Source organism: Quercus lobata, chromosome 9 (genome assembly GCF_001633185.2).
Source record: "Quercus lobata isolate SW786 chromosome 9, ValleyOak3.0 Primary Assembly, whole genome shotgun sequence".
In the NCBI taxonomy this organism is placed as follows: Eukaryota; Viridiplantae; Streptophyta; class Magnoliopsida; order Fagales; family Fagaceae; genus Quercus; species Quercus lobata.
This window is the reverse complement of record NC_044912.1, coordinates 12942828-12964319: the sequence shown is the minus strand read 5'-3', so window position 1 is coordinate 12964319 and position 21492 is coordinate 12942828. Positions and strand designations below refer to the sequence as shown.

The window sequence follows — 21492 nt, the reverse complement described above, 5'->3', positions numbered from 1 at the left end:
ACATGATAGTGAAATAATAAACCCCACAAATCAATAAAGTACTTTTTTTTTGGATATGGTATATGTTAGTGTTTTACACAATCGTCAGTAAACTATATAAGTAATCCAGAAATTTTGGTACAGTAAATGAATGGAGGTGGAGGGGGGAAAATAGAAATTAGCACCAGAAATTGATCTAATAATTGATAAAGCTTGATAAAATCAAAATGAGTTGGCTGTGAATTTGGAATATTCATAAAGCAAAACAAAAGGATCTTAATATAATGATTCAGGATGGAGCAATACTAGTTCAATACAGCAAGACACTAAAATAAGAATCACTCCACGCAGACAAACAAGATAACGGGCCTATTTGATGTCTCCGGGTGACGACAATAGTCAACTCAATGGGAAAACTTGCATCCTCTAGAGATATATGACAACAGATTATAATAATAAAAAATCATGAGGGCGGGCGTGACACTTCAAACATTGTTCAGTACTCTGGAAGCAACACAAACACGAGTATCTGATGAATGACAAAGAACACATTCATGAAAATTATATACAACCATTATTAAGATGTATGATCAAGACTCTTGGCAAGTGATAAAAATGATCATTCTACTCTCTTAGCATTCCATTAAGGACAATTGCGTCTTCATGAGCATCCTCTGCAATCTGGAGGGATGAAACCGCCTGCGCCGCAATGAGACCAGCAGAGAATCCTGTAGTCCCCCAACCTACTTCCTCAAAATATGAGGCAGGAAGATCCCTTGCAAAAGGTCCAGATGCAAGTGACCAGTCACTGCCCACTGAACTACCGCACTCGCATCCAGATCTATAAGCATTAGACACCCACCCAATCCCTTCAAGTGAGTGCTTGGCAGAATCCTGATAAGGAAAGCCTGTTCCTCCACTCACAAAGAGGTCAATATTACCAGGACATTCCCAAGAGTTGAACCCATCATCTTTGTTTAGAACAATCTTACATGAATCATCTGATTCCTCATCAAGTAAGACGTGTAGAGCAACAGCCTCAGCAATTGCAGCACCCTCTTCATCAAGCCTCTGCTGCTCTTCTTTCTTTTTCTGTTTCTTCTTTTCTAATTCAGAAATGATGGCTGCAGAAGTAGCCAGAGCTTTCTCCAAGCGCCTCTTTTTCTTCTCAGCCTGTTTCATTCGATCGACTTCATCCTTCACCTGTTTCTTCTTCCCCTTTCTCACAACAGGTTGCAATTTATTACACCCCATGTTATCCATTAACTACTAACCTACTTAGTGCCTTTGCTCCACTACTATTTGAGTAAATTCCTCAAAATGTATACATTTCCCTATAGCTGTTCTTTCCCTCTTTTCTTTTCTTTAATTAATACTAAGTAAATTCTAATAGAATATAGTATAAAAAACTAATATTATAATGTGATGGCCCTGATAACTACACCCACTCAGGTCTGAAGGAATACCTCATTTTACGAACAATGCAGTCCCAAACAGAAACAACAGGAGACAACAGAAGAGCAGAGTCATAAGCACTTACAGATCCACCCCTTGGCGCCATTCTTCCTAATTTTCCACAACCTTTGCATTTACCCATTCTTTGCACCAAAAGAACCAATAAGATGGAAACACTAGTCAAAGCCACAATTATAGTGAGGTTCAAACTTCAAACAGCTTACATGCCTTCCCTACTGCAATGGAAATGGAGAATCAGCATAGAAGTCATTCGGTTGAAACAGCAAAGCCCACTGAACTGCATAAACACACAAGTACAAATAAAAGGTTTTTTTTTTTTTTGATAGGTACAAGTACACATAACAGTTGCAGACACTAGTCTATTCTAAGTCCTTGACAGTTACAATAAGTCAATAACAGACCACAACAAAAGGCTCAATTGCTTAAACTTCCGTCAAGTAATGCTAGGGTCACAATGTTAAATTGACATGGCCTATCATGATTGAAGCAACATTAGGATTATCAAATTCTTATGGAAGATAATTAGCTCATGAAGATCTCAATAACATAGTCCAAAAACTAATTACAACTTAAATAAATAAACCATTAAGAATTCTTCAAATTGACAATTGCAATGACTAGCTACTGCAAGCAATCCTTGGTGACCCAAATTAAAATACATGCCTAAAACAAAAAGGAAATAAACTCGTAGATCATGCGAATGTTAAACAGATGAAATTTCCAAGAAAAATTACAATCTATAACGTGCATGGACAAAAGCGCACACAGATGCACACACAACAGTTACACAGAAAACCAACTAGTACATGATTCCCATCCTCACTGCAATCCCTAATCCCAGCAAAATAGTCAAGAATTTCTAACTGAAACGAAGAATCCCAGAAAGAAGACCCACTTGAACCTAACGCAGGAGCTCACCATAATCACCCTCTACCTGAGGGCATATCAGATCTGAATTCTCATTCTCAAAACCAATTCTAATAGTTATTACCTACCTAAACTGGAAACCCTAATTCTCCATTTGGTTGCAGTGATATTGTGTGAAAGAACAAACTAAATCTGCATCTAAATTCTCATTCAAATCATCACATAAAGCAAGAAAATGAAAATGACCACCGAAACCAATGTCAACCAATTGACATATAGTTAAGTTTCTCAATTTTGTTAGAACCCAAAAATAACCCTATTTACATCAAATCAAAATTCCCATATAAATTCTACAACTTTTATAATCAAAACAGAAGATAAACCTCCTAGAATCCCACCTAGATCTTCTAAAAGATTGAATTAAAAGGCACTAATTCAGTACAAACCCATAGCTGCAACTGTGTGATCTACTAGACCCAGATACAAAAAACATCAATTTTTACAAAACCTAGCATCAGATCCAAATACCCATTAATCCAAAAGGCACAAATCTAAATCAAATAACAAGAATTAAGTCCAAATCATATTTTTTGCAACACAATACACCAATTGGAGAACAAAAAAAGAAAGAAAGAATAAGTAAACACCTGATTGGAACACCATAGAGGGAGGAGAGAAAGAGGGGCTCTCAAGCTTTCTCAAAGTGGCAATGAGTAGTGAATAAATAAGGGAGAAAAATTCTAGGGTTTCGAGTTTTTTTTTTTTTAGTGTTTGGATCCAAAGAAACGTAGTTGGGTAGGAGAAGAAAAGTGAATTTTTTTTGCGTCCAGAGGAGGGTGTGTGAGAGAGAGAAAATAACTGATCACATGGTAGGGGTGAAGGGTAATCGTTTGAAGGACCAATGGGATATGGACACGTGGCAGTGGTGGGCCCAGGTTGATGTACAAGGCAAGGTAAATCTTATAAATATTTGACTTTTCTGCGTTCTCATTGGATTGGGATTTGGGGCCGACAACAGTGTGTGTGGTGTGTAGCTTTGGGTTTTCGACAGGTGGCAAGTTTTGTGATAGATTAGAATTGTTATGTGGGTCCTACTGATAAAGCACTTTTGATCCGTTCGATTGGATTACTTTTTTTTTGGGGTGTGATTGTACGGTCCAGATTCTGGAACCTAACAACGTGTGGAGGGTAGATACTGAAATTAGTTCAGTTATTAGGGGGTCTTAAAGGAAGATTTTTCATTCTTTATAGGGCCTAAAGTGAAATTAAACTAATCTCTTATTTTATTCCTCTTTTTTCCAAATGGGTGATAAGTCTTATCCTAGAATTAGATGTTCTTTGTATCAAATAGGATTACATGTTTTTTATATTATTATTAATAGACACATTTTTCAATAAAAAAAATACACATTAAATTTTAAATCATATGCTACTAACTTTTTTATGAGACATATAAAAAGTTAGTCATATGACTTTTCTTAATAAAATTATACAAATGGTTTCTCTTCCCATTAGTTAAAAAATAAGAAAAATAGGAAACCCTTGTCCCTTAGCACTAGTACTAGAAAAATAGGAAACCCTTGTCCCTTAGCACTAGTACTAGAGGTGTAAAAACTTCCCATTTGCTATTTCGGCAACCAACAAGCTAAAATTAAGCCACATTTAGGGGTAGGTATTTATTTTTTTATGCCAACTCATATATGAGAACCACCTGTTCACAAGGATGTAATATATGATTTAAAAAAGGTTCTTAAAAAAAAGACAAAAAAGTAGAGAGGAAAGAGAGATGGAATAGAAGAGAGAGAGAAACTGACTTTTTTATATTATTTGTTGGTATAGTTTATATGTATGTAAAAATAGAAATTAGGATGTTGGGTAAGTTGTAAAATGAGATATCATAATAAATAAAAGTAGGTTTTGAGGATGTAAAATATAAACTTTTTTGCATCCTCGAATGCTAGTGCTTATATTGAATTCTCTACAACTTTATACTCGATAATATATAGAATTCTCTATACCTTTATATTTATTGAAAAGATTTGAAGAAGGTACAAACAAATCCTATAATTTATCATTGGGACATATTAAAACAAAGACTTTTAAATGAGACATTTAAAACCCTAGACTTTCATAAATGTACCCAAAGAAACCCCAAACAAATCCCACCCTTACACATGAAATATACATTTATGAAATTCAGAATCCCCAAACAAATCCCACCTTTACACATGAAATATAAATTTATGAAATTCGAAAACCCCAAACAAATATACAAACGGTTGCTATTTTTTCATAAGAAGATAGGGAGAAGGGGGGATCAAGACAAAGAAGAGACACAATTACTTTTTTGTTTTTAGTTCTTATAATAACTACCCAAAGAAAAAAAGAACCTATATTTTTGTCATAAAATGATTTTTTATTTATTTAGAATCTCATTAAAATGAACTTAAATATTATTAGTGTAAGGACGCGATTCGTGGCGGACTGTAACAGTGTCGGGTTCGCACGTAAAAAGGCTCCTAACAATATCATTTGTAGAACGTGGGTTTGGAAGGCTAGGCCCTGGTTGACAGGCGGTGGGTTTTTCGCGGTGTTCGTACAAGTTTAAGTTTTCCTTCACCCCTAGAGTCTTTCTCCTGGAGGTGGGCTGGGAGGCTCTGGTTTTTGGCCATTTTTCCCAACCCCTCCTTTAGGTTACTTGTTTTTCCTTTTATCTTTTTCTGTGTTCATTGTCCTTCGTCCATGTATAGGATCAACCTTTCCAAGATTGATACTTGTCCCATCAGCCCATATTCAAAGTCGTTGGGGGTGGTTGTAAAAGTCAAAGAATGCGGCTTTGTCAGGTTCAGAGCATTGAATGGCAGTAAGGGCAGTTTTCCCTGAATATTTTAGATCTTTCTTCCTAGTTTCAGTCCTATACCGTTTTTACCCTTCTTTCAGGGGGGACTTTGGGTCTGCCGAGGACTGAGCTGTCCTCGGCGGTATCCAAAGGCTATTTTGTCGAGCTTGGGCCATAGCCCTCCTCGGCTTGGGCCTTCGGATTCTCCCCGGGTAGATGGGTCTGGCCCATAAATCATTTGGGCCCCACAATAGCCCCTCAAAACCCGGCTGTCCAACCTCTTGGTTGGAAAGGGGGGTTTTGGTGATGCCGAACCTCTTCCCACGGCCCAATCAATTTGGCCTATTAATAATGCTGGCGGCTCTTCATCTGTCCGAGAAATGTGCCGGTCTGTGAGACAGTTTTTGATTTCGCGCTTGATGCGCTCTTATCGTTTGGGTTTCCCCAAAACGTGCTTTTAATGACCATTATTTACGAGACTACTTTAATTCGGCGGTTTGTTTTGATGGGGTGGAGAAACGGAACCGGCATGTTGGTGTTGGCAGATTCCTTTGGAGATCTGAACCTATTAAATATCTCCCGCTCCACCCTCTGTATAAGAAGGAAGGGAGAAGGTTATTGTTTTCGTAAAGAATTCCTTCTCATCTTTCTGAGATTTGAAATACTTGGCCTCCCCTAGGGTTCATTTTACCCACTGGTTCACAAACTAAATCGTGGTATACTTTATCATAACAACGAGTGATGCAGGAGTCAAACCCCTCCCATAAACGCCATGTTCCAATAAAGCTCATTATAGCTCGATCGGGACAGGGATGGCGAAGACTCAAAATCAACCTCATCCTTCTTTCAGTCAAAATCCGAAGCAGGGGCTTGTCACGTCCAACTTTCGGCGTGATTGAGTCGAGAACACCTACCATCAATACCAACCGCTCTCCTATGAGCATACCTAGTATGGCTCCAGTGTGTTGGGAGTCAGGATCGAGGCAGGGACTAAGTGCCCTTACTTCTCCCTCTCTTCCTTCACTGGTGCTATCCTCCGTCTCACTCTCTTAGTCTTCCCAGCACCAGTTCCATCCTGGTGCTTTCACTTCTCCCTCTTTTGCTCCTTTTTCTTTCTTTTCATCTCTTCTCTCTTCTTCTCCTCCTTCTTTACTCATGTCCACCATCTTCTTCATTCATCTCCTCCATCTTCTTCATTGATTTCTTCATTACTATTTCCTTCTCCTTCATTCATTTTTTTTTTTCAAAGAAGGTTCTTATCGTAATATGAGCAGTATTGAGGCAGAGATTGGAGAGACTTTGAAGATGAGTTTAAAAGACGCCTGACAGTTTACTTATCTGTACTACGGATGTAATTGTTGCTTAGGCAGTTCTCATTTTGTATAGGCTCGCTTGAGCCCCTCTTTGTACGTTGTAATAATTTTTCGTATTAATAAAAATTGTTGTTACTTTATTTTGCATGTTTTGTCTCTATGGCTTTTCTTTTCTTTTCTTTTTTTAAATTTACAAATACTGCTCGGCACAATAATATAGCATCTAAATCAATGACGACTAAGATCAAAATACTTGATAATAAAAAGATGTCGCCATAACTTTAATAGAAACGCTTGGCACAATAAGGCCGACCAGTGAAAAGTAATACTTACCCCATGCTAGCCGAGGAGTAAAACGAAGGTTTAATGCCGTGTGAGGAATAACCATTTGAAGATATCGCACTCACCAAATGAACAGCCTTCTTATGCGACTTAATGTTTGGGCGTTTCACCACCTTCCTCACAACTTTACTGGTCTTAACCTCTTTATGGTGTTTAAGCCGTGGGTGAAGTGACCTGACATTTTTATCAAGTAACCCATCTTACAAAATTCAAACATTTCCTTGTCCAAGTATTTGGTTTCCCCATTGGCCTGGGTCCGAGGACCATACAAGGTCTTGGTTCTGTCCAAAACTTGTGATTTTTTCTTTTTTTTTGCACTTGGTTTCCCCATAGGCTTGAGTCCGAGGACCATACAAGGCCTTGGTTCTGTCCAAAACTTGTGATTTTTTCTTTTTTGCACTTGGTTTCCCCATAGGCTTGAGTCCGAGGACCATGCAAGGCCTTGGTTCTGTCCAAAACTTGTGATTTTTTCTTCTTTTTTTTTGCACTTGGTTTCCCCATAGGCTTGAGTCCGAGGACCATGCAAGGCCTTGGTTCTGTCCAAAACTTGTGATTTTTTCTTTTTTGTACTTGGCTTCCCCATAGGCTTGAGTCCGAGGACCATGCAAGGCCTTGGTTCTGTCCCTGGGCCCATATGCTGAACGGGCCTGGGCCGCGAATTTACTGGGCCCATAAATTAAGAGGTATTTCCATAGTCTTTGATCACGCGGTACTTTTTGGCGTCCTAGTGTTCGAGGTGCGCCTTCTCGAGACTTCTTTAACCTCAGGGCTGCAGACAGCGTTGGAAATCGAGCCTGAGACGTTTTGTCTGTAGCGTTCCTTGGGACGCTGCGTGAATTAAATGCCACCGGTTTATTTCTGGGTATAAATGGGATAGGGGGTCACTTCACTTGCACATGAACTCTCCTGTTCCCTTCAGAACCATACTTCTTCCATATCCGCGATCTCTCTTTCTAGTGCCACTGCCTCAAAGCAAGATGTTTGAGGCGTGGATGGGGATGAAAGGTCTCCGCCCGCTTCAGAGGCACCGAATCCTCAAAGTGATGTGGTATGGACAAGGATGGCACAGATCCAAGCCAGTCCTCCGCCTTGACAGGAGGAAGATAGTATTCCTCCTTCTTTTAGCCAAAATCCGAAGCAGGTTCTGGTCATGCCAGATTTTTGGTATGTCAGAAAAAGGAATTTCCGCCATCAGCGCCGTCTGCCTTGTAGCAGGCAATTTTTTGTGGGGGCTTCCCAACTTCCGGCTCCCTGCACCTTTCCTGTAGATGGTGTTAGCCTAAGGTCAGGTTCCCTGCACCTTTTCTTCACCGGTGCAGGCCCCAAGTTGGGTTCTTTTGCTGCCTGAGTTATGGGCGCGCAGAAGCATTGAGGAGAAATAAGGTCTCGAGGCAGCAGCCAACCTCTCCTCTGTGCTACCTCCACGGCTTTATCTTCACTCTCTTGTATTTTTCGTTACTTACGTAGTTAGCTTCAATATAGGCTTTGTTTCGGCTTTTCATTGTACACTGTACTGTCCCTTTGTCTTAATAAAATATGTGTCTATTTCTCTATACATATCTTTCTTCTCCGTAACCACTACTTTGTGCATGAATGTTAAATATAAGCTTGCCCTTAATGACATTCTAGGCAGAAAAATGTCTTAACACAGATTCATACTAGTTTAAACTTACAAATATTATCAAGCATAACAAGGTTAATCATCAATAAATTAAACTCTTGGAACTAACCGGGATAACCGCTGAGTGCTGCGCGATGCATACTAGAGCGATGTCCGAGAACGATAAACTCTAAATCATTCGTCCGAGAGGGTAGCCGAGTATCGAGGGGCTTTGGTTGTGCTTTTGGGTAATATGTTGCGCCGTATCGCATCAACCCCTTTGATACTGGGGATTTGAGGGTAGATCGAGGAATCCGCACAATCAAGGTATTAACCCATCTGTTAACGCGGAGTTCTCTTTAGATGGATTTCGAGATTTATGTGCCATAGCTTTTTTTTTTTTTTTTTTTTTTTTTTTTTTTTTTTTTTTAGATAGTTGGTTCCTCATCCAGGTAGTTGGTTTCCCCATAGGCTTGAGTCCGAGGACTATGCAATGCCTTGGTTCTGTCCAAAACCTAGTTTTCCTCATCCAGGTAGTTGGTTTCCCCATAGGCTTGAGTCCGAGACTATGCAATGCCTTGGTTCTGTCCAAAACCTAGTTTTCCTCATCCAGGTAGTTGGTTTCCCCATAGGCTTGAGTCCGAGGACTATGCAATGCCTTGGTTCTGTCCAAAACCTAGTTTTCCTCATCCAGGTAGTTGGTTTCCCCATAGGCTTGAGTCCGAGGACTATGCAATGCCTTGGTTCTGTCCAAAACCTAGTCATCACCAAGTATGTTTTCCTCATTCAGGTAGTTGGTTTCCCCATAGGCTTGAGTCCGTGGACCATGCAATGCCTTGGTTCTGTCCAAAACCTAGTTTTCCTCATCCAGGTAGTTGGTTTCCCCATAGGCTTGAGTCCGAGGACTATGCAATGCCTTGGTTCTGTCCAAAACCTAGTTTTCCTCATCTAGGTAGTTGGTTTCCCCATAGGCTTGAGTCCGTGGACCATGCAATGCCCTGGTTCTGTCCAAAACCTAGTTTTCCTCATCCAGGTAGTTGGTTTCCCCATAGGCTTGAGTCCGTGGACCATGCAATGCCCTGGTTCTGTCCAAAACCTAGTTTTCTCTTTGTGTGGGATCTTGGCTTTATGGGAGTTAGCTCCTCAACCAAGCCCCTAAAGTTTATCCGTACGGTTAACGCTATTAAGTACCTAGTTTGCTCTTTACGGGGGACCTTGGCTTTAAAGGTGTTAGTTCCTCAGCCAAGCCCCTAGTCAAGAAACGTAGCCCCTAGCAGAACTTTGTACTAGAACTCTATAACCAACGGCTAGAAATAACGAAGAAACTCTATCGACCCACATCCTATACCAACACACAAGCCTTTCCCACAGACGGCGCCAATTGTAAGGACGCGATTCGTGGCGGACCATAACAGTGTCGGGTTCGCACGTAAAAAGGCCCCTAACAATATCATTTGTAGAGCGTGGGTTTGGTAGGCTAGGCCCTGGTTGACAGGCGGTGGGTTTTTCGCGGTGTTCGTACAAGTTTAAGTTTTCCTTCACCCCTGGAGTCTTTCTCCTGGAGGTGGGCTGGGAGGCTCTGGTTTTTTGCCATTTTTCCCAACCCCTCCTTTAGGTTACTTGTTTTTCCTTTTATCTTTTTCTGTGTTCATTGTCCTTCGTCCACGTATAGGATCAACCTTTCCAAGATTGATACTTGTCCCATCAGCCCATATTCAAAGTCGTTGGGGGTGGTTGTAAAAGCCAAAGAATGCGGCTTTGTCAGGTTCAGAGCATTGAATGGCAGTAAGGGCAGCTTTCCCTGAATATTTTAGATCTTTCTTCCTAGTTTCAGTCCTATACCGTTTTTGCCCTTCTTTCAGGGGGGACTTTGGGTCTGCAGAGGACTGAGCTGTCCTCGGCGGTATCCAAAGGCTATTTTGTCGAGTTTGGGCCATAGTCCTCCTCGGCTTGGGCCTTCGGATTCTCCCTGGGTAGATGGGTCTGACCCATAAATCATTTGGGCCCCACAATTAGTTACTACCATTGAATTATAAGACTCCGAACACAATTATATTAATATTTAAATCGCCATATAAATTACTATACCATTAAGAGGTTGTTAGATTAAGAGAATTTTGTATTAACATCCCTATTCCCTTGACCGCATGGTTCACCGACGTTTCTCGTCAACATGAAAGCTTTCTTGCGTCATGCTTATGTCATTTTATTACTAACTGCTTTGCTCAATTGGATCTCTTTCCAATTAAGTTGTTGTTGCTTTACTCAATTTGAATACCTTTTCAATTTACTTGTTTTTACTTTCTTGCTTGTACCAATTAAGTTACAAAACTCACAAAAGAATGTTAATTTTATAATAATTTTAAGGTTCGGATTTAAGTTACACTCGATATAACTCTATATAATGTTATATTACCTAATAACTTGTTATAGAATTTATATTTTGAAAATTTTACCGTGTTGAAGTACATGTTCTATATTTTCTTAATATACATACCAATTTTTATATAAATTACATGTTATTTACCATTTGATCATAAACTCATCTTTTATGTATTATTTTAAACTACAAAAATTTGAATTTAAGCTTACTATAAATCTTTGATCAGCTTAAAATTTTACAAATATTGAAAATATACAAAAAATAATGTATTTTATTGATAAATTTGTCAAAACTTCCATAAAAAAAGAAAAAAAAAAAAAGAAAGACAGATGATGGAATTTCCAAACAAAGGCCAATTACCAACCTGTGCTCTTGAGTCTTGACTCCAGAGCCCAGCTGTAGGGCCTTCTGAGTTCTCACTTCACATTAGTCCTTCACTTCTCATTTCTTATTACAGCTTTAGCTCATTGCCTCACTCACACAAAAATGGTTTTCTTCTTCATCCCCTAAATAAAATTCTCTTTCTTTCTCTTTCTCTTTCTCTATTCCAACACCGCAACAATGCTTTCTCTCCACAACCCATTTCCCACAACCCCCAAACCCTCCTTAAACCTCAACAGCTCCACCCCACCTTTCTCCACCACATTCAAACCCCATTTCCCAAACACCCTAAAACCCCCAAAACCCCACAAGCCCCACTTCGCAACCAGAACCCAGTCACTCCTCCAATACAACAGGAAGCCCCAATTGGCCGGAGAGACCCCGCGTGTCGTTGTCATCACCTCCGGCAAAGGCGGCGTAGGCAAGACCACCACCACCGCCAATGTCGGCCTCTCCCTCGCCCGCCTCGGCTTCTCCGTCGTCGCCATAGACGCCGACGTCGGCCTCCGCAACCTCGACCTCCTCCTCGGCCTCGAAAACCGCGTCAACTACACCGTCGTCGAGGTCCTCAACGGCGATTGCCGCCTCGACCAAGCTCTAGTCCGCGACAAGCGCTGGTCCAACTTCGAACTCCTCTGCATTTCGAAACCCAGATCCAAATTGCCAATTGGGTTCGGCGGGAAAGCCCTGGTTTGGCTCGTCGACGCGTTGAAATCTCGCCAAGAGGGTTCCCCTGATTTCATCATCATCGATTGTCCGGCTGGAATCGATGCCGGGTTCATCACCGCCATTACTCCGGCCAATGAGGCCGTCCTCGTCACCACGCCGGACATCACGAGCTTGCGAGATGCAGATAGGGTCACGGGGTTGTTGGAATGTGATGGAATTAGAGACATTAAGATGATTGTGAATCGGGTTCGGACTGATATGATCAAAGGCGAGGACATGATGTCTGTGCTTGATGTGCAAGAAATGTTGGGTTTGTCTTTGTTGGGTGTGATTCCTGAGGACTCGGAAGTTATAAGAAGTACCAATAGAGGGTACCCTCTTGTGTTGAATAAGCCACCCACATTGGCCGGGTTGGCTTTCGAGCAAGCTGCTTGGCGGCTTGTTGAGCAGGATAGTATGAAGGCTGTGATGATGGAGGAGGAACCCAAAAAGCGCGGGTTCTTCTCGTTTTTCGGAGGATAATAATTGAATTGAACATCATAACACCATACATGGGATTATGTTGAATTTTGGAGGATGGGAAAGGGTGAAGCTGTGTACAGTTACAGTGGGGTCAGTAAAGTCTGTCACTCTCTTCAACTCTTCATTTTTGATAATTTAATGTTTTGTTTGTTTGATTGTTAGATTTTTAGTGGTGTTAATGTTAGGAGCGTGTGCTTGTAACTTTTATAGTTAAGTTGTGTTCAATTGCATTCGATGCTTTCGGTAGGGTAGTGACAACATGTTGGTTCTTCAAGGATTGATTTTCTGTATTTAGTCAAGACAAAATCTCTATTTGTTTTGTTATGATTGTGGAATTGGAAGGTTCAAGCTTAATTTTGGGAAATCATTGTTCTGTGAAGTTATTTGGTTTTACAAATTTTCGGCCCTGTATTTTGGGTGTAATGTGATCAACTGAGATATGAATAGTTTGTGAAAATCAATCATTTATAACCGTTGAATGTATCATACTTGTTAACTGACCATGTAAAACTAGAGAAATAAATATGAATGAAAGATGGATGATTGATGTAGTTTATATTATTGTTTGATTCTACATTTCATCCCTTGTTTAATCCCCGTATGTATATGAGATTCATGCGTATTCTCATACATTCATATAACTGGGCTCCTAATCAGTCATGTAATTGCGGCTACCAACTAAGTGCTTTCTGCAGAAATTGTTTCTAAGAGAGAGAGAGAGAGAGAGAGAGAGAATGGTTCATTTTGCTAACTTTTACAATGCTAGCCAGACTTGGCTATGCACTGTAGCTTGCAGTTAGTTTGGCTAGCAACAACCTAGCTCACTGCTAGGTGTCTTTTGGGCTTGTGACAAATATTTTGCTCAACTAGCCTTCTGGTTAGTCTAATGCTAATCATAACTTTAGTTCAGGATCAGCGCTGGTGTCAATGCTTCTTGTTTTTCTCTTCTTGTTTTACTTGATCATTGTAATTTTGGCTCTTGATTTCCGCACAGTACATTCCCAATGTACTCAGGTTGGCTATTTTTTTTCTTAATAAAATTTTTCGTTATCTATAAAAAAAAAAAATGTTTGTTAACGAATCTGTGCTTGAATTAATAATTTGGAATTGCTATATGTATCTACTATGCTACACATTATTTACATTTTAGCCCGCCTACTTTTTTTCTTAACCAAAGAGCTGTTTTGAAGTGACTTTCATGTATTTGCTGTTCTCAATTTATCTATAGTCATTTTGTTAGTTTCTGATGGTCTAAGAGCTTTGGATGATACATGCGATATTTGGTTGACAGTGGTGATAACTTTTAACTAGTTTAACATAAGACGTTCACGTTCGCTGTTTTGTATATAGTGGCATTGATTTCAAAGTTTGTCCTGTTGGTAGATTTGTATCAATGCCTAGTATGTGATGAAAGAAGACTGCCTAGTGCTAATTATGTGATGGATTCCTTTTGTTTCCATAGAACAGGTAGAACCTTTTTTGATGTCTAACCAGCATTTTGATGGCTTTGCTTAAGCCTGGCCTGTCAGTTCTCACAATCAGGTTAAAAAACAGTGGACTGTTGGAGGTAGTTTGGTTTCGATTCAAAACCTTAGGTTAATAATACCGGAACTGGGGCACAAATTATGTTGAAATGGAGGGCTGAAATCTTGTTTCCAGTTCTAAAGCCTTTTTATAAAGAGAAAGTCTAGGGACAAATTTTGCCACAATTTGTTGAAGTGGTTGACTGTGATTGATAGAAAAAAAAGTGATGAATCTATATGAAAGTGATTATCCACCATTCACAGTCAACCACTTAAGCAAGTTGTGATAAAAGTTGTCTGTAGAAGAACTATTTCATAAAAGTCTTGTAACTAGGTGATACTTTTCCTTTTTCAAGGAAGAGATTTATCTTCGAGATAAATATTGGCATGGGAATGTATGTAGGGGTTGTTTGGAATGGGGAATATGTTTCTGTTGCTATCTTACCACAAATTTGTTGGCCTTTTGCTGCATAAATAACGTTTTAGGCTGATCATGTAGTTTATCATGGGAAGGAGCTTTTACCGTAGACTCCTTTATTTGATTTCCTATGCTATATCCAGTTAAACTTATAATTATTTCTTATGATTGTAGGAATGAGCTTTGAAATATATTTGTAACATTGAGTGGATTACATCAATTCCTCTCAATCCAACATCAAGGAATAGCTTGTGTTGATTGCAGAAAAATGCTTTGCATTGGCAGATCTTCATTGAAAAACACAAGATACAACAATGATAAAATATTAAACCAAGAAAAATGTGATAAGTGGGCTTTTATTGTTTGAAAATCCTGTGAAGTGAGAAGAAATATGAGATGACACCACAAATTCTCCTATGTTGTGTATTCTGCGTTTATTTTGACATAATCATAACTTAAATCACATCCCCATGCTTGCCCGCTTCCCAAGCCATCACCTGTTTGGAAGAAGATATGAGGCAAATCAAATAAGATTCACTGAAAGATGTTCAATCTCATTAGAATCATTTATACGTGCAAAGATACACATGCAGTGAGAATATGCGATGCCACAAGACTAGGAACCTCATCAAAGCAAGACCAGCTGGTGATACTTTTTTATTCTTTTAGAGCCATCAAGCGTTGGCTAACTAAACATGAGTTGTCAACGACATAAGTAAATCTCAACTTTTGAAGATGGCAGGTCAAAGAGCAATTCTAAATTCAGCTAGGGGAATTGTTCACTTTAAGAAATGCATCCCATATTAGTTGCTGCGAAGCAAAAGAGCTAACACATTGTTTTCAAAAAAATGTAGTAGTTATTTAAATTGTTTTAGAAGAGAATTCAGTTATCCTAGCGCTTCAACAACCAATCAAATGTGCAGCATAAGCAGGGATGTCAGCCTAAATGAATTGTTTGGATTTAGATTGATGTACTAACATACTATACTAATATTAGTATTCATTGTGCAAAGAAAGGTTAGCAGGCCAAATTGCAGATAATTATTTTTTGGTATTTTTTACAAAATTATGTTGATCCCACCCTCTAGGCGAGTGTGATCCCTTAACTAGCTAATATCAGTGGACTAGGTTTTTGAATTCACCGTCAATAGAGAGCAAAAGTAGCATATGTATGCTTCATGCGTACTTCAGAAGCTTACCAACTGATAAAAGAATTTCAACCGTACTGTGGGTTTCACCAGCCTTCCTCAGATAGTTACTTGCTGCAGCTCTGAAAATATCACCAATTACTCGAGAGAATCAGAGACTGTTTAGGTGCAAGGTGAGAAGATATTTGGAAAACAAAAACTGACATGCTTAGAAGGCAAAATACACACGCAACATGCATGCATTCACACAATAAAAACTGCACACATATATACAAATACAAGAGTCCTCTCCCTTATAAATTCAGTTAAAAGTATGCTAGGTTGGGAAAGAGACAAGGTGCTTGCACTAGCATCTGGATGATGGCTACATCTTGTATCTATCAAAACTGCAACTATAATTGCAAAGTTTATTGCATTTTTTGACACACACAAACCAAAAAAGTATCATATAGAAAATTTTCAAGTGACCCAATGCTGTGCGACAAGTCCCCTCCCCACAAAAAAAGAAAAGAAAAAGGAAAAGAACCAAGTAAGGAAGAAAAGAAGAAGCTTATGATATAGTTCCACAGAGCATTGGAAATATAGATGTAAACTGGCAGGAACTTAAATGAGGAGAAGAAAAAAAACACAAGTAAGATCAAATCTTACAGAGAAAAGAACTAGTTCTTGGTTATATCCCAGATTTTAATTTAATAGTCAAGCCTTAGAATTACCGGTCAAACGGTTGTGGTTCCCCAGCATCCATGAGCAAAATGTTCCCTAGCAATACTCGAAGCTTGTTTTGGTGGAAAGAAATCCCTGCATAACCTGCAGCAGCAGCAATGCGCCCCCAATTTGGATCTCTGCCGTATACAGCAGCCTGCTTTACAAAATTGTCAGCAGATTAGACTTAGCTAAAGTGAGGTATTGGAAGGATTGTCAAGTTTAAAAATCATGCCTTAACAAGTGAAGAAGATGCCACCGAGCGTGCAATCTTTGCTGCTTCAGCCTCACTGCCTGCACCTGTCACAGACACCTACACAACCAAGGTAGAATTAGCTGGAAGATTTCAACGTATAGGCTGGCCACTTCTCTAAAATCATAGCATATTGCTGAGTTTGAAATCATAATTATGTCACAAAGATTTATTTTTATTTTTATTTGTAAGTTACCTACATACCCAATGGGTCACCCACGATGGCACGACCTTATCCTCGAACCCATTTTGATGGGAGGAGGAATTGCCATTTGAACTAGAATAAGTCACTAAGATAAGCTTTAAATTTCTGCGTTTTCATTCTTTTGCATTCTTTGTGAAAGAATTATACTTGTTCATAATATATTTATATTTTTTAATATAATGAATAAGAGGATACTGCTTCATAGTAGATGTGAGCGTTCCCTCTTGCATTGCTCCGCTTAAGAGATTTGTTCATTGCTCATATTTGTGTTTATATCCAGCACTAGTTACGATTCAGCAACAAGAGTAGGTTTGGTAGGTTTCTATTGGATGTCCATTTTAAAGAATGGGGCAAATCCAAAGCATCAAATTTGGCTCATAAGTAGAGATAACATTAATATTAGATGCAGACCTCTATTAGGCATGTTGCTCCTTCTCCATCCCATGCTATTGCTTTGGCAAGACCTTGCATTACCTGAAAATTTGACATTGATAAAATCTTTAAATATATGAAACCCAATAACTGGTTCAGATAGATTCAATTTGAGGCCTCTGACTGATTACAGCCCTCTTGTAAAACCATAAAAAAAGGCAGGACTAAGGCCTAGGAACAAATTTGAGCACTAGCAATTGTAAAGAGTTTGGTAAAGTGCAACACTACATTTAGAAAAGGGGGAAAAAAGAAGAAGAAGAAATAGGATCTTTTACAATCTTAGTGAAGTGAAAAAAAAAAATCAGTAATTTTATACTAGGACTTGAGAGTAAATAAACGCAGAGGTTTTGTTAGGGTCAGGGTGAAGGGAACAGAGTACAAATACAATGAAAAGTTGGTGGCAGTGTATAAATTTGTATAAATGAGTCAATAGTTTAATGGCAGCATAACATACTGCATCAAGGCATGCTTGGAGTTCCAATGCCTCATAACTGTCTATTGAAGCTATCCTGGTTGATCCAGATAAGCCACTAGCCAACGCAATAACAGTATCATTGGTACTAGTATCTCCATCTACCTGTTGCACCAAATCACCCAGCTATTATATATATAATATTCATAATTTCCCAAGTGTGGGATTAATCACACCATGTTAAAAAGGATAGCTTGGGTGCCCATTCACATGAACAAGCATGATTGCCAAATATATATAGTTGATAGAACAGGATCACCACTTGAATGCAAAATTCTAAGATAAGGAATTAGGTTACGTATATGCCTATATTCATTGATATGAACAGGATTAAAGCATTGATACTCCGTACAGTTATTTGATTGAAACTTCTGTTTACAGCAATCTGCACCATCTTTCTCCAAGCATCACTTGTGACCAGGGCATCAGTTGTTATTACCTGGAACATATAACCCAATATTAAGGAATGGAAAAATATGTACGCTTCCCGCAAAGAATTGCAAGATAACCGTGAGGATACATACACCAAGCAGGGTAGCCATATTTGGGTGGATCATCCCAGAACCTTTTGCCATTCCCCCAACTCTTACTGTTCTCCCTCCAACCTGAGGAATTTATCAACTTTTACACGTCTGTCTGTTTGCTGGGAAGTCGATTTCCAAGACTAATAAATTTGAAGAATTCTAATTTCCCGGGGTGCAAGTTCTATCAAATTGAGATAAAGCATTTGTATAAATCCAACAACATTTTCTACAAAGGAAGAATTTCAATTTGTTAACTGATCTTTACTTGTTAACAAGTATAATAAAATACAGCCCATTGCCAAATCAAACCATTTACTTTTAACTTTGTTTCTCCATATCTAACTTCAGCTGAGTCACCAATTATGCATTAGAAATCAAGCAACCAATCTAAGAGTTGCTCCTGTTTTGAGCCTTTGATCCAGTATCTAGATTCAATGCCTCATCCAAGCAAGTAGCACAATTAACCCAATATATGGATAATACTGATAATCATCAGTTTAAATTTATCAAGGTAACATATATACACATAGAAATCAAGTACTTGCACACCTGAGACTCAACTGCTATGCTCTTACTAACAAGGTCAGTCGTCGTGATTGCCACTGCTGCAGAATCTGCCCTGCACATGCGCTGATCAAGTTCAAGAATGTTTTAACAAACAGGATATAAACAACCTATTAAGGAGATCACTTGAAGCTTATACATAGTTCAATACAATAGGAAAAAAAAAAAATATATATATATATATATATATATAGAGAGAGAGAGAGAGAGAGAGAGAGAGATGACTGGAAGGACAAAACATAGACAAGAAGGTGCCTTCAAAAACATGGATAAACATCAATTACACATACTAAAATGAACAAAGCATGAGCATTACCCCTCAGTTGATGATGACAGTGAAGCAACTAGTTTTGGAAGTGAATTTAAAAGTGCTTCCTGCATATGCAATAAAGCATCAATTATATGTAAAAGATTAAAAACAACAAGGCATATTATTTATATGACAAAAAAAATTGCTGCAGAACTTTTAGCTGATCTATATTCAGCAGGCATAGTGCACATCAATGTGATCAGCATAACATACATAAGGTCACCATGTTACCTTCTTTATTCTATGACCAATAACGCCTGTGGATTCAATAAACACTTCCTCCGGTCTCATTTGAAGTAGCTGCAACAACGAATATTCTGAGTCTGATTAGTGAGCACAAATTGAACCTGTACAACCACACTGATGAGATGAGGTGTTCAAAACTCTAAAGGTAGCATACCTCAGCAAGCGCATTGGCACATTCTATCGCATCCTGATATCCTGCATCACCCTGGACATCATTGGTAGGTCAATTAGCCACATAAGACACAGTTCACACTCAAAGCAACATCATTTTTTTCCCTCTTTGATGAATACATCTCACAGTAACAGGCTAACAGAAAATCATGTAGGGTGACTTGAAGAAATCCCAAGTCTTTGGATTGGACATGGCCACAGATGCCCCCGCGGGGATTAACAAGGATGTTTTTTGGTGCTTTACTACATTTTCGATTAAAACTATGCTGTGTTTGGACAAGAAAGTACAAGGAAAACATCTAGATAATCAGACATCTTACCGTTGCTGCATTGGCTTGGCCAGCATTTATTAACACTGCACGTGCCTGATGAGTAGCCAAATTGAGTCATTAGACATAATAAAGAATCTCAAAAGTGACCCAAAAAAAAAACTATATTACTAAATCTACTGGCAAAATGTGTGAGTAACTTCTACAGAAAATGTTTAAGGTAACAAGCACTTCAAAAGAAAATAACTTCAAAAATACATTCTACCACATTTGAAGTCTAGCTGGAAAAGATAATGATCATAATAATATAATTTCTAAATTTCATGCTAAGTACTAGTTCATCCCTCTTTATTGGCTCATAATCACAATTGACACAAAAATGTGCATAGCACATTCAATACTCTGGGATACCGTTTTTGAAATGTCCAACGCCTTCTTGCAATACAACACTGGTGCAGCAGCAACCACATTCGTAGTAAACGCCCCTGTAAATAAATTTTAACATGAAAAAGTATCTCCAATCAAATCCTTTACTTGCTTAAATTCTCAAAGAGCCATATTTGTTAAAGTGCACACAAGTCAAGAAATAACTTAAAACTACAAACAATTGGAAACTATATTTTTTTACTACAAAATGAAAGGTACTAATCCAAGTTACTATGCAAATAAATTTCCTAAGAAAAATTAAAGCTAGCTAACCTGCAGATATGGCGTCGACATCACAAGTGACAAGTGCAAGATCAGGTTTCTCGCCTTTAGCACGCAAACCGCCATACATACCAGCAGCTTTGAACCCCTCGGCAGCAGTGACTCCCCCAGGAATCTATACAATCATAGATTTCAAATTAATTAGCACCGTCCAAACACATGAAATTTACCAACAGTCAATCTATCTATTACAATGCATGTGTGGTTAGTTATTGACATCATCCATAACTAACCAACCCACCCACATTTTATCACATGCCAGTATACAATTGTAGCATATTAATCACATGTTGAATTTCATAAAGCACATGACTACTACTCCTAACAACTTCCTAAAATCTAGCATGTGCATGTGCCTCTTAACTAACTTTCCATATCCTCTGCTTGATCAATTTGTTTCCACAAAAGTACTTTTTTGACAAATAAGTAATAGAAAAAAAAGAAGAAGAGAAGATGATCACCTGGTTCCATGGGCCTTGGGGGAGAAAAATGGGAGCCTTAGGAATGTAATTGGCGTTGGAGGCGTCATTCGCAGTGGCGAGTATTTTGAATTCCCTCTGAGACTGTGACAGTGATGAAATACAGAGTTCCTTTCTTTAACTAAACTTACTTTTATTGAACAGAGAGTGAAAAAAAAAAAAAAGGAGAATTGAGTGATACTGACCTTTGGAGCACTTAGTGGTGGTTGAAGTAGTTTGAAGGAGACATAGTGAGTAGGAGCACAGAGATGATACATATCTGATCGTCTGCGATTGTAAAACTATTGTTAGGGTTTAACGCTGAAGTCAAAAAGGGTTTTTGCGTTTGTGTTTTGTATGTAGTTGTTGTAGACACTAGTAGCCAGTACTCACTACAGTAGGCGTTTAAAGCACGCGTTGAAACAATAATGTAATTGGATTTTTGAGTAATAATAATAGAGAACACCGAGATAGAAAGATGAGAAAATCCGAAAGGGTAGTCAGTGCGTCCTCCTCATTCTCGTGAGCTCAGTGCATAAAACATTTGTTCTGTTTAAACTTTTTAAATTCAACCGCTTTATCTGCCAAGTTGGTAGCCACTGCAAATGAATGAGACAAAAAAAAATACCAACAAGGTTGGTTGTAATGTTAAGTTTTATGTAATAAAATTTATAATAAAATTTAACATTGTACTTATTGAAAATGTTGGGATATTGAA

At 38.7% G+C, this 21492-nt stretch overlaps 3 protein-coding genes across 6 annotated transcripts; 1 reads left to right on the top strand and 2 right to left on the bottom strand.

The window, feature by feature from the left end:
• Positions 1–229: 229 nt before the first annotated feature.
• Positions 230–3180, bottom strand: LOC115959918. Of its 3 annotated transcripts, none has more exons than XM_031078587.1 (2): positions 2970–3180; positions 230–1732 (listed from the first exon to the last, which is right to left on the bottom strand). In XM_031078587.1, exon 2 carries the CDS (start codon positions 1240–1242, stop codon positions 604–606), a length of 639 nt encoding a protein of 212 aa, XP_030934447.1. In that variant the 5' UTR covers positions 1243–1732; positions 2970–3180; the 3' UTR covers positions 230–603. The 3 variants fall into 3 exon arrangements, with proteins under 3 accessions (XP_030934447.1, XP_030934448.1, XP_030934449.1); XM_031078588.1 differs by having other exon boundaries at positions 230–1727; XM_031078589.1 differs by having other exon boundaries at positions 230–1670.
• Positions 3181–11193: 8013 nt separating this feature from the next.
• LOC115959937 (putative septum site-determining protein minD homolog, chloroplastic) lies at positions 11194–12854 on the top strand. The gene has a single exon (XM_031078614.1). It carries the CDS (start codon positions 11361–11363, stop codon positions 12369–12371), a length of 1011 nt encoding a protein of 336 aa, XP_030934474.1. The 5' UTR covers positions 11194–11360; the 3' UTR covers positions 12372–12854.
• Positions 12855–14503: 1649 nt separating this feature from the next.
• LOC115959936 (arginine biosynthesis bifunctional protein ArgJ, chloroplastic-like) lies at positions 14504–21334 on the bottom strand. 2 transcript variants are annotated; one of them, XM_031078613.1, is made up of 18 exons: positions 21168–21334; positions 20981–21062; positions 20778–20879; positions 20308–20431; positions 20020–20093; positions 19660–19704; positions 19323–19373; positions 19154–19222; positions 18929–18987; positions 18598–18667; positions 18049–18129; positions 17877–17963; positions 17507–17629; positions 17032–17094; positions 16398–16475; positions 16174–16319; positions 15512–15582; positions 14605–14809 (listed from the first exon to the last, which is right to left on the bottom strand). In XM_031078613.1, exons 2-18 carry the CDS (start codon positions 21050–21052, stop codon positions 14727–14729), a joined length of 1398 nt encoding a protein of 465 aa, XP_030934473.1. In that variant the 5' UTR covers positions 21053–21062; positions 21168–21334; the 3' UTR covers positions 14605–14726. The 2 variants fall into 2 exon arrangements, with proteins under 2 accessions (XP_030934472.1, XP_030934473.1); XM_031078612.1 differs by having other exon boundaries at positions 14504–14809; positions 20981–21334.
• Positions 21335–21492: the final 158 nt, after the last annotated feature.

What these genes read in the sequence shown, in the direction of transcription:
- LOC115959918 (XM_031078587.1), bottom strand. Translation starts at nt 1,242, where the DNA reads ATGGATAACATGGGGTGTAATAAATTGCAACCTGTTGTGAGAAAGGGG.
- LOC115959937 (XM_031078614.1), top strand. Translation starts at nt 11,361, where the DNA reads ATGCTTTCTCTCCACAACCCATTTCCCACAACCCCCAAACCCTCCTTA.
- LOC115959936 (XM_031078612.1), bottom strand. Translation starts at nt 21,052, where the DNA reads ATGTATCATCTCTGTGCTCCTACTCACTATGTCTCCTTCAAACTACTT. An exon ending in TGTCGACGCCATATCTGCAG is followed by an intron (nt 20,094 to 20,307) that starts GTTAGCTAGCTT and finishes ATTTATTTACAG; the next exon opens with GGGCGTTTACTACGAATGTG. An exon ending in GCCAAGCCAATGCAGCAACG is followed by an intron (nt 19,374 to 19,659) that starts GTAAGATGTCTG and finishes AATGATGTCCAG; the next exon opens with GGTGATGCAGGATATCAGGA.